General features: G+C 54.9%; 1 protein-coding gene across 1 annotated transcript; it reads right to left on the bottom strand.

Annotated features, from left to right (window-relative positions):
* Positions 1-4,905: 4,905 nt before the first annotated feature.
* LOC136535940 (proline dehydrogenase 2, mitochondrial-like) lies at positions 4,906-7,713 on the bottom strand. The gene is made up of 4 exons (XM_066528389.1): positions 6,800-7,713; positions 5,594-6,257; positions 5,236-5,476; positions 4,906-5,137 (listed from the first exon to the last, which is right to left on the bottom strand). Exons 1-4 carry the CDS (start codon positions 7,346-7,348, stop codon positions 5,002-5,004), a joined length of 1,590 nt encoding a protein of 529 aa, XP_066384486.1. The 5' UTR covers positions 7,349-7,713; the 3' UTR covers positions 4,906-5,001.
* Positions 7,714-11,381: the final 3,668 nt, after the last annotated feature.

The following is an 11,381-nucleotide window of genomic DNA, read 5'->3' as shown; positions in this document are numbered from 1 at the left end:
ACAGCTCACCGGAAGTGTCACCGCTCACGCCCACCGAGGGTAGCCTGGCATATTCCACCCCTCCTTTCGAACAAAAAGGATGCACGAGGGTCACACAAAAAGCCAGGGAAACTCCTAATCGCCCTCTCGCTCCGTGCAGAGGCTCGAGGGCTCTTCCTGCAACCAAGCCAAGACCCAGCGACCTAGGCTCGCACTTGAGGGCTCGGCAAACAACCCCTCCTTCTGAACGAAAAGGATGCGCGAGGGTCATACAAAAAGCTAGGGGAACTCCTGATCGCCCTCTCGCTCTGTGCAGAGGCTCGGGGGCTCTTCCTGCAACCAAGCCGAGACCCAGCGACCCAGGCTCGCACTCGAGGGCTCGACAAACAACCCCTCCTTCCGAACGAAAAGGATGCACGAGGGTCACACAAAAAAACCAGGGGAACTCCTGATCGCCCTCTCGCTCCGTGCAGAGGCTCGGGGGCTCTTCCTGCAACCAAGCCAAGACCAAACGACCTAGGCTCACACTCGAGGGCTCGGCAAACAACCCCTCCTTCTGAACGAAAAGGATGCGCGAGGGTTGCACAAAAAAGCTAGGGGAACTCCTGATCGCCCTCTCGCTCTGTGTAGAGGCTCGGGAGCTCTTCCTGTAACCAAGCCGAGACCCAGTGACCCATGCTCGCACTCGAGGGCTCGGCAAACAACCCCTCCTTCTGAACAAAAAAGATGCACGAGGGTTGCACAAAAAGCCAGGAGAACTCTTGATCGCCCTCTCACTCCGTGCAGAGGCTCGGGGGCTCTTCCTGCAACCAGGTCGAAGACAAGCAACCCGAACTCGCACTCGGAGGCTCAGCAAAACGTGATAAAGGGCATCGAGCCCGTTACGGTCTAGGGGTTCGAAGGCTAGGCCCTCGAAGGTTTCGACAGCCGCCCCAGGACAAACAGAGTCAGGGATGACTATGGGCGAGCCCGTACATGGTCGAGGCCCAAGCAAGCAAATACTTGGGATGCCCTAAGTCATGTCCGAGACCGGCAGGGAAGTCTCTGAATAGGATCCCACCGTAGGGAGGCACCGAGCCCTCGGGGCCAATCGAACAGCCCTAAGACCCACTAGAGAAGTCCTCTGATACTTTTGGAGTGCGTCTCAGGACCGCTAGCCGACCCCTATCGAATAGGGCATGGGCCTCCACTTGGACTTACCCAATAACAGCTTACCGAAGGTGTCACTGCTCGCGCCCATCGAGGGTAGCTTGGCATACTCCACCCCTCCTTTTGAACGAAAATGATGCGTGAGGGCTGCACAAAAAGCCAGGGGAATTCCTGATTGCCCTCTCGCTCCGTGCGGAGGCTCAGGGGCTCTTCCTGCAACCCAGCCGAGACCCAGCGACCTAGGCTCGCACTCGAGGGCTCGGCAAACAAACTCTCCTTCCAAACAAAAAGGATGCACAAGGGCCACACAAAAAAGCCAGGGGAACTCCTGATCGTCCTCTCGCTCCGTGTGGAGGCTCGGGAGCTCTTCCTGCAACCTAGCCGAGACTAGCGACCCGAACTCGCACTCGTGGGCTTGACAAACGCGATAAAACCCCTCAAATGCGTGAAAAAGCCCCTAAAGGAATAAATCCACTCCTCCAGGGCCTCAGGGGCTGCACCCGGCGGGTGTGCTCGCGCGTACCCACCGAAGTCTCGAGTACAAAACACCATCCCGCTAGGAGCTGCTAAGAGCTGAGTTTTGTCAAAACCTCAGGGAGAGCATTCACACTCTCCCCGAGGCTCGGGGGCTACTGTCGGGTACCATAAAAAGGGGTCCCCTAAGCAAGAACAAAAAAAATCGCTTAGACCCTGTCAAAATCAAAGCCAAGAGACAACTACTGGCTAAACCCCACCTTGTCGGACGGGCTACCGATTCTCCGCCTCGCTCGAGGCCTCGCACGAAAGGCCTCGGACGGGGTATCGATTCTCCGTCTCGCTCGAGGCCCCGCATGTAAGGCCTCGGACGGGGAACTGATTCTCCGTCTCGCTCAAGGCCCTGCACGTAAGGCCTCGGATGAGGTGCCGATTCTCTGCCCCGCTCGAGGCCGGCTTGGAGACAACCCCGTCGCCTCCGCCTTGACTGATTTCCCTAACAGGACGTCACGTCCAATTAATGCGACCAACCACTCCCGCGACATCAGCCGAATGACGGCTCGACACAACAGAGCGACTAACGAAATAGGAGTCGCATCAACACCATGCCGTCCGAGACAGGACGGGGCAGGGGTTACCGGCCGTGTGCTCGATACTGTGCCCACGACTGACGCTCGCACTACGCTATGCTACCTAACCCCTCCTCCAAGGACAACGCGGCGTGGGGAGTCAAGTCCAGGTCACTGTAACCTCGGAATCAGTGTACAGGACCAACTGCTCCCTCCGAGCCTCGGCAATCCGCTTCAGGGTCTCGGTAGCCTCGGGATTTGCGCCCGCCGAGCCCTCCATGATGGCTCAGCATTGCCACCAACTAAGCCTCGGCTCTTTACACTGTCAACACACAGCGACCGGCACGTCGTCTGCCATGCCCTGCGTCAAGCTATCACTGGAGCTCCCACGTCACACAAGATCAGGCGTGACCGGCGCGTCGCTCCAGTGCATCGAGGACAAGACCCTCCGTCGACCATCCCGCCACAGTGACAGGCTATAGGGCTCGAAAACGCCACCTCCGCTCACAGGACGCCGCGTAGCGAACACATGTATCACCCCTGTCCCCCCTTCAACTATAAAAGGGAGAGACTGGGGCCATTTCTAGGGGGTCGTTTCTAAGGGGCCGAGAGGCGAACGCAGAGACGCATAGAGGCTTAGGGGCGAACCCATAGACGCTCACACAAGACACACACACACACAAGCAATGCGCAACACTCTGTAACACGCACGCTCCCTCGTTGCTGGAGATCAACATCTCAAGCAACACACGCACTCCACGCAGAGACTTGGGACTAGCTCCCTCTCTCACCCAGCTTGTAACCCCCTACTACAAGCACTTCGGTGCAAGGAATACGAGATCGATCTCTCAGACTGGACGTAGGGCACCTATTGGCTGAACCAGTATAAACCTTGTCTCTTTGCATCACCATCCGGGATTAGGGGCACACAGTACATTTTCACTAGTTGGTTGAGGGCTCGCCGGTCCAAAACACCGACAAAATGGATATCGGAGATTTTTTCTTGTCGATATAAAATATTATCTTAGCCGCATCACGGAAAGGTCTATAAAGTAGAGTTTATAAGCCTGCGACGCCACGCACTTCGTGACTACGTTAAATTCATAAAGTTTGCTTTTTGGATTAAATGTCACTTTAACGTTGGTATTTAATTTTTACAGTATTTTTATCTTATCGTGCGACCCATGTGTTTTTAGTATAAAATGTTAGCTATCCCGTAGCAACGCACCGGCACGCTACTGGTGTTTAACAAACGGTTGGAGATGCTATTAGACATCTTACCAGCAGGTCCACCCGAGCCCGGCCCATGTTCCATGAATTTCATGCAAAGAAAAAATTATAATGGGCCTGCATTTTCTCAGCGTCAAATGGCGTCGGCCCACTATACCTACGTCAGAGTTTGGGCTCTTGGCTCAGACTCAGAGACAGTTCTTGGAAGATTATGGCCAGCCCATGCATCTAACGGCTGAGCTAGAAAAGGGAAGTTTCAAGCGCCCACACAAAGCGGAGCCAGCACCTCAAGCTCCTACACGTAACACGTTCCACCCAACCAAAACCAAGAACCTTGTTTAGGTTCTTCTAGTCTACTAGAGGTAAGAGGTGAACCGTGAACGACTGGACGTGGATGCTGCCCCGCGCGCTCCGGCGCAGAGGCCACCTGGAGCGCCAGGGCGCCGTGAACAAGCAAAAGCTGGTCTACAAAATGAAGTTTCCTTACTATTGGTACTACTCTTTCTCGGCACGAGGGGAGGAATTCGCAACTACCAGAGGCTCGCGTGATCCAGCAAGCTTTTGCTTGTTCGTCAAGGACTTCGAAAGCAAGTTTGGCTCTGTAGTGCGATTATGGGAGGAATTCTGAATGATGGATGGATAAAGTCTGCTATTCTATTTTGTAGATTTGTGGACTTGACTTGATGAAAAAAACTCCATAGTCGTCTAGTCGGACACGACATGTGCACATAATTATTCGGGACAACATGTGCACTGTGCATCTTAAATTCTTAATTATTCGTGGTGAAGGAAGTAACTTTAAAATAGCTGGTCAATTACATGCAAGAATTAATGAAACTAAATCAAAGTTAGAGAAATTCGACTTAACACGAAACTAGAACCTTTTTTTTAGCGCACGATGAAACTAGAATTGGGACAGACGGAGTAACTTAGAGCTAGACCTCCGCATTCAATTTAGGCCTGAAATGTTCGTTTCCCGTCAACCTAAGCCCGGCCCAGCCCAGCCCAGCTCCAGGTGTAGTGTAGAAGACCACGTGACGATGATGGAGACGTTGCAGATGGAAAGTGTAGACGAAGCAACAAATGGCTGGTTGAGTGCTGAGTATTCCCTCTTCGCGCAGAATTGCGGATCGCCAGTGCACAGCGGTGAACCAAGATGACGGAGAAGTCTTTAGTGTGGCGGCGCAGCGTGGAAGAAGGGATGTTGTGTTAGCGGAGTGCAACGTGCAGCTCATCAAACAAACGAGCGATCAAAATGGACTAGGCGAGTAGCGCAAGAGCTAATGCCTGGCGTACGTCATACACTCCCATGGAACGGGCTCTCGATTTGCTGTTGTTCTTCCTTGCATTGCGTGCGCGTGTTATGTCGAACGAATGATGCAATGGGCATCGTGGTTAATTAGCGATTCACTGTTTCCCAAGGGGAAGAAAAAAAAGGAAACCGCGGTGAGTGTAGTACATCCTAAGCGCGCGCGCGACGTGAGTCGATTCGATAGCCTAAAAATACCAAGAACATCGTTCCATTCATTCGATTATTCAAGAAAAGCCCCGGATACATCAATGTCTGAAGACTGTTGAAGGGTGTATTTACAGCTTCCTACTAGCCTTCAACTCGCCCTTGTCCCAGCTTCACCTTCACAGGCACGGCCGACCCGACCCGACCCTCACAAGGCTCGACAAGTTCACTCCACTCACGTCCCGCCACCGCGGTCTTGACCCTCCTCACCAACTCCTTCCTGCATCATCAAGCCAAAAACAAATGTCAGATCACACAATTCACAGCAATGGGAGTACTCTATCTTGCAGCAGATAGATGCCTGATGGCCCGCCGTACCGGAGCAGCTGCCTGTCGAAGGAGGAGGCGGAGAGGAGTCCCCTGTTCTCCTCGGCGCGCCTGATGAGGTAGGGGATGATCTGCTCCACCGGCCCGTACGGCAGGTACTTGCTGACCTGGAACCCGGCGTTGCGGAGGCTCAGCGACAGCCCGTCCGCCATGCCCATCAGCTGCGCGAACTGCAGGTTGCGGTCTCCCTTGGGGATCCCCAGCTCCTGAGCACGCGCCGCCGCGAGTTGGCCTGGCAAAGTGGCAACGCACGACGATCGACTCATCAGTTGGGATACATTGTGAAGAGAGGAGTTGCTTGTCTTGTCCGGCCAGTTGCTGTAAAAGGGGCCGCCTGGACGACTTTTACCTGACTCCACGTTGTGGGTGGCGAGCATGACGGAGGCGGATCCCCGGCGCACGCGGTCGAGGAGGAAGGCGGCGCAGCCGTTGTAGCAGTCGTGGGTCTCCTGGATGCTGCCGTGGACGGGCGACGGCACGCCGAGCGCCGCCGCGAGCCGGGTCTCGCGGGTCAGGTACGCGCCGCGCACGACCTTGAGCCCCAGCCGCACGCGCTCCCGCTCCGCGGACCGCACCATGGCCTCCAGCCGGTCCCGCGCGTCGCGGAGGTACGCCTGGATGGTGCCGTGCACGATGGTCCGCTGCTCGCCGTCGGCGGTGCCGGCGCCGTCGTTGAACGCCAGCACGCCCACGAAGGTGAAGTAGTCGATGGCCGGCTGCACCGTCGCGTACTCTGCGTCCACCAGCAGCGGGATGCCGTGCTCCGCGCACCGCGCGCACACCGCCAGCAGCCGCTCGTGCGCCAGCTGCAGCTCCCTCTCCTCCTCCGCCGTCAGCGCCGGCGGCTCAGATGCGGTCAGGTGGAGCGGGCTGGACTCCGACAGGATCGGGAAGGAGTGCGTCTTCCATGGCAGGTTGAACGACGGGTGCTTCTTCTGCCACCGAAGCAGGTCGCTCGTCTTCTCCAGCAGAGCGATCGGGCAGAGCGCCGTGATCTTGATGCACACGCTCGCCTGCACGCACAACAACACACACCATTATCACAAAATTACTCTATTTGATGTGATTGGAGCAGTACTTACTTGCTGTATTTATCACATAACCTCTCTCCTTTTTTGTATTAAAAATAAAAACGGGCTAGAATGAATGAAACGCAAAATCTCTGAGGTTTAACGCACGCAGTGATTAGGAATGTCTAAATAAGGAAGATTCCGTGTTGTAGGGTTTTGGTGTGAGAGTTTTTGTGGCTGAAACGAGCGGCGCAGACAGGGCTGCGTGACATGCTAAAAATAAAATCAGCAGCTGGTTTTCAGGGCCCACAAGCAGTGACCGAATCAGCACCAGCTAGCTAGACAGCCGGACGATTCACTAGGGAAGGCAGCCTACTACGAGAAGATTCCCACGGAATCCGGGGGTCCGTCCACTCGCGCAGACAGCAGAGAGCAGACGGCACCGAAGATTCCGTCCGACGTGGCAGCCTCCCGTCCCACCACCATGCAAGCCACGGAGGAAAAAAATTGAAGAGGCGGAAGAGTAAGCGGTGACGGCGACTCACCGAGCCCGGAGGCAGCGCGGCGGCGACGTCGATGGCGGAGATGAACCCGGCGGCGTTGCGGTCGCACGAGTCGCCGTCCTCGGCGTCCTCGATCCCGTAGTCAAGGATGCCGCCCATGCCTCCGCGCCACAGCCGGCGCACGACCGCCGCGGCCTCGTCCGCGGTCTCGCCCGCGCAGAAGTGCCGGTACGCCGTGGCCCTGGCCGCGGCCCGGCCCAGCGCGCTGCCGGCCACCGCCGGCCACCGCAGCGCCGCGGTGGCCACGTCCACCAGCGGGCCCACGGACAGCGCCTGCAGCGCGGCGAGCGTGCGCAGCAGCGCCGACGTCGGCTCCCCCGCGAACAGCCGCCCGGTGTCCTCGAACTGCAGTACCTGCTTGGTGGTCCGCTCGGACGACGCGCTGGGCGCCGACGACGCCAACGGCACCGCGGCCGCGGTGGTGGCTGCGATCGCCTCGCCGGCGGCCGCGGCCGCGACCGCCTCCTCCGGGAGCTTGGCGGCGGCTAAGGTGGACAGCGCGCGCTTCGTGACACGGGAGGCGATGGCCATGGAAGGACGGGCCTTGCGGGATCGAGCGAAGAGCGTCGGCGGCGGCGCTTTCTTGGGAACGAGAGAGAGAGAAGAACACGGTTGTGGTGTGCAAACTACGCAGGCAGGCGCAGAGGCAGGGCAGGAGGTGGAGGATACTGCAATGAGATGAGATGAAATGGAATTCAGCCCGGCGCAGCGACTTATATAACACAGGAGGAAACGGCAACGAAAAGGCGGCTGTTTTCGTCAAGGTCCTCGAGGAAAGGTATCAGGTTTAGGTGAGTCCAAGATTGGAGGAAGCGGGGCTCTGCTCTTCTTTTCTTTTATACATAGCAAGGTCACGACGTGCGGTGAGCTTCAGAGCTTGCGGAAGGGTGGCCGTCAAGAAATCGGAAATGAGCTGGAAAATGAGGAGGGGCATGGGTGAGGGTTCAGGAGACGCGAGGTGAGTCAGCCTGGGAGCTAGGGATGAAAACGGTACGGATATTTTTCGACCGTATTCAAAACCGAATCCTTTTAGAGGGGTTGACATCTGTCCGTATCCGAGTCTAGATATCCAACATCCGATATCGTATCCGTATCCGAATACTCAAATCGCATATTTATGATGTCGATATCCAATCGTATCCTATTCGATATAGTTGACACTATCCGTATTCGAATCCGGACAGAAATATGAAAACAAATATAATATCGATGATATCCGTCCGTATCCGATCCGTTTTCATCCGGAGCGCAATGAGACGGGCGAGACAGCTAGCGGGCCGCATGGCGGCATGGGCCTGCGCGAGATCGCAGGGGACGCAGCTGACGCGGACGCCTAGATCGGTCGGTCGGTCGGAGTGCAGATTGCCGTGGGAATTTTGACTTGTGATGACGCGGATCCTGCGTGGAGAGATCAGTGCGGCTCCTGCTCTGCTAGCTCTCGGCTCTCCCACCACCCTTACTTTTCAGTCCTTGCACGCCTCTTGGGCTGGCTTCTCTCTGCCGCCAACAACGACACTGATCATGTGCAACAGCCGCCAAAGATCTCTCTGGTAGTAACTCGCCCTGTTCGATCGATTCCATAGGTTAATTAATGTTTCATCTCACCGTTCGTACGCCGGAGAGAGAGCCTGGATCCAGCATCGTGCCGCGAGTGAGACGCGATACTGACAGCCAGGGACAGCCTTCATTCAGCTGCAGCAGAGCTCTGCGTGTGACCTGAGAACGCGGAGCCGGTGCTGTGCTGCCTGCTCGTGCTAGCGGCTGACGCGGCTCCGTCGTCGGCGCTAACGGCAGCATTAGCAAGGGTAGTGTGGTACAACAACAAGTGCACCACACACACACTACGTCGGCCGGGACTAATAAATTCTACGCTTGATCAATGAGTAGTCTCGCCGACTGATCCTGCGTGATCAAGAGGGTGATGTGGTCTGACTAAGCCGTGCGAAGGCAGGAATATTCATCAGATAAGACAGATTTGACTGAGGTACCGAATATGCAGTAGGAATATCTTGGATTCTTTTCCCATTGGAATAGAGTTGATAGAACTGCATGCCTTGGATCTAACGGCTGTTGTTCAACAAGGTGATACCATACGAACCTTCAGATGGTGATAGCCTCATGTCTCTCTTTCTGTCTTTCCGTCAAAAAAAAAAAGAGTATCCGACAACCATGTGTTTTATGCAGTTTTAACACATGAATTTTTTTTTTGCACCATAGAATTAAGATCCAACAGCCTCCATCCTCCTTCTACCTCCAGTCTTCTTTTACCTCCAGCCTTCTTCTAGCTCACCTCCAGACAATCACAAATCACAAGATCATAAATCCACAGATCACGAGAAACAATTTTTTTCTATGCAAGGCCAAAAGGACAAATTGGCCATCATTAATCGAGCTCTGCCGCATTAATCAGGGAGGGGAGAAAGACTTGCGTTGGCTAGCTGCTGACGACCGGCGCCTCTCCGTGCGTACGTGCCGTCGATGACATCTATTAATCTGCAGCATTTGTTGCCTTTGGCTAACTGATCGATGACGCCGCGAAAACAACCGCACGGCGTGCGTACGTGCTGTCGGATCACGAGATCGGACAACAGAGAGGGTAGAAAAAAAAAAAATATATATATATATATATATATATATATATTTTTTTTTTTTGCTAAAACACATGTGTGTTGTATAGCATTTCTGAAGAAAAAAAATCCAACGTGGCAATGTTAAGATGTATTATGGAACATTTTGGTGTGGACTGATCAAAAGCAAACCAATATTGACATCATTGCATGGATAGGATTGGACGAGCTAACTACACCGATAGCGTCACTACCAATTTTAGGTGTAATGGATCACTGCATCACGAATGGTCACCATCTGACGCTGCACAACGCCTCATATATAGGGACCTTTTCGGGAAAAAAAAAACAGATATGAAAAGGGCGGGCTTCAATTTAATCCACGCACCTCCGACGCAGCATCATGAGATCAGATCAAGCGTTGAAGCCTCTGGACGTTGACACGGCCATTAATTAATCTTCTTTACTTCTTTCCCTTTCTTCCATCGGACGAAAATCATGCCAAATGGTACGGTGTGTAGTGTAATGACCCATCACACATGCCCATTCGCGTGTAACTTTCTTTGGTTAGTTTGACCTCCACCGGCCAATTGAGCCCTTGGATCAGCGCTATGATCGGGGGCGTCCAACCGCTTCATGGTTGATGACCTCCGTCGCACAGCACCATAAAGGGAGGTGGGGGTCGTGGCTCTATCTACGAGGTTGACCTGAGTCGCCGTAACCTACCAACAGAAAAATCCTATCCGATCTAAAAAGAAGGGTGCTGCCAGCAATGGCAAGCCCCACCGACTTCGCCGTCGCCTCTGCAGTGCCACCACGGGGACGCCTTCGACCGCCGTCACTGCACCGTGCCTGCACCTACGACGGCCTAGCGCGGGCGTCACGGCTACCACTACTCCAACACGACGCGGCCACCATGACGGCGGCCGTGGACGCACTAACTATCAAGGTACACCAACGAGCTATTTATACTCGCTAGATCTACACCTAGAGGTTTAGAAATTCCTAACCCACGCAAAAGCTCGGGGAAGAAGAACAGTAACGCAACCCTAACCCTAATCCCCAATCGGCAAAGAACCGAGAAGAACACAGCAAGATCCAAAGACAGAAGAGGGAAAGGGGAAAAGGGGAAGAGAGCAAATCGGACAAAGGGAAGGAGATCTTACCTGGGGTCTGCCCGCTCCGTCTCCACCGCCGACCGTCGCATGGACGCCGCACGGGAAATCAACCCTAGCCGCCGAGGCGAGAGAAGCGTCGCGGCACGGTCTCCGCCTCGGGCTCAGGCCAAAGGGCACCACCGTGGTGCCGCTCGACAGTGCTGCGCGCCGCTCCTGCAGCACGCGTGCGCCGGCGAGGGTTGCCACGGCGGAGCCGCCATCCCCTGCGTTGCGTCTGCCTTGAGCTCGGCTACGCTGGCTAAGCCGTGCGCTGAAGAGGAGAAAGGAGAGAGAGAAGAGAGCCGGCCGATAGCGGGCATAGAGAGAGAAGAGGGAGGAGCGAGTGAGCTAGGGTTTCGGGTGAGACGGCTGCGGCGGCGGTTTTGATCTCGCGATGTTGATGCCTGGCCGTCGGATGGAAACCAAATGCCAAGATCGTCTGGACTGAATAGAGCCCAGGTGGGGCAGCAGATTCCCGGCCCAGGTCTAGGTTGCGGCCTAGGCGTGGGGGAGCGGGCGCGTGCCGGGTGAAGCAGGCTGCTGGGTCGTGCTTTCGCGCGCTGGGCCGCAAGTGCGTGCGTGCTGGCGAGACGGGCCGCGGGCCAAAATTTCTCGGTTGGGCCAAATGAACAGTAGCTAATGTTTTAAGTTGTATTTATTTTTAGAAGCAGTTTTGACAATTTTCAGAAGCAAATTTCGATGAATTTTGTCAAGTTTTAAATCTTTGTCAAAATTTAAACCAACAGGATAATTTTTTCAGAGAGTAGATGAGTAAAGTAAAATGCTTCTGAAAAGTAGATAAAGAATTTCTCATGTTTCCACTGTAAAGTTTAATGTTTA

Source organism: Miscanthus floridulus, chromosome 1, assembly GCF_019320115.1.
Source record: "Miscanthus floridulus cultivar M001 chromosome 1, ASM1932011v1, whole genome shotgun sequence".
NCBI lineage: Eukaryota > Viridiplantae > Streptophyta > Magnoliopsida > Poales > Poaceae > Miscanthus > Miscanthus floridulus.
This window is presented reverse-complemented; position numbering and strand designations above follow the sequence as displayed.

Bases quoted from the DNA above. Each gene is read 5' to 3' on its own strand.
- LOC136535940 (XM_066528389.1), bottom strand. From the start codon at position 7,348: ATGGCCATCGCCTCCCGTGTCACGAAGCGCGCGCTGTCCACCTTAGCC. The intron at 6,258-6,799 runs GTGAGTCGCCGT...TTGTGCGTGCAG, and splicing joins CCGCGCTGCCTCCGGGCTCG to GCGAGCGTGTGCATCAAGAT. The intron at 5,477-5,593 runs GTAAAAGTCGTC...CCACTTTGCCAG, and splicing joins CACCCACAACGTGGAGTCAG to GCCAACTCGCGGCGGCGCGT.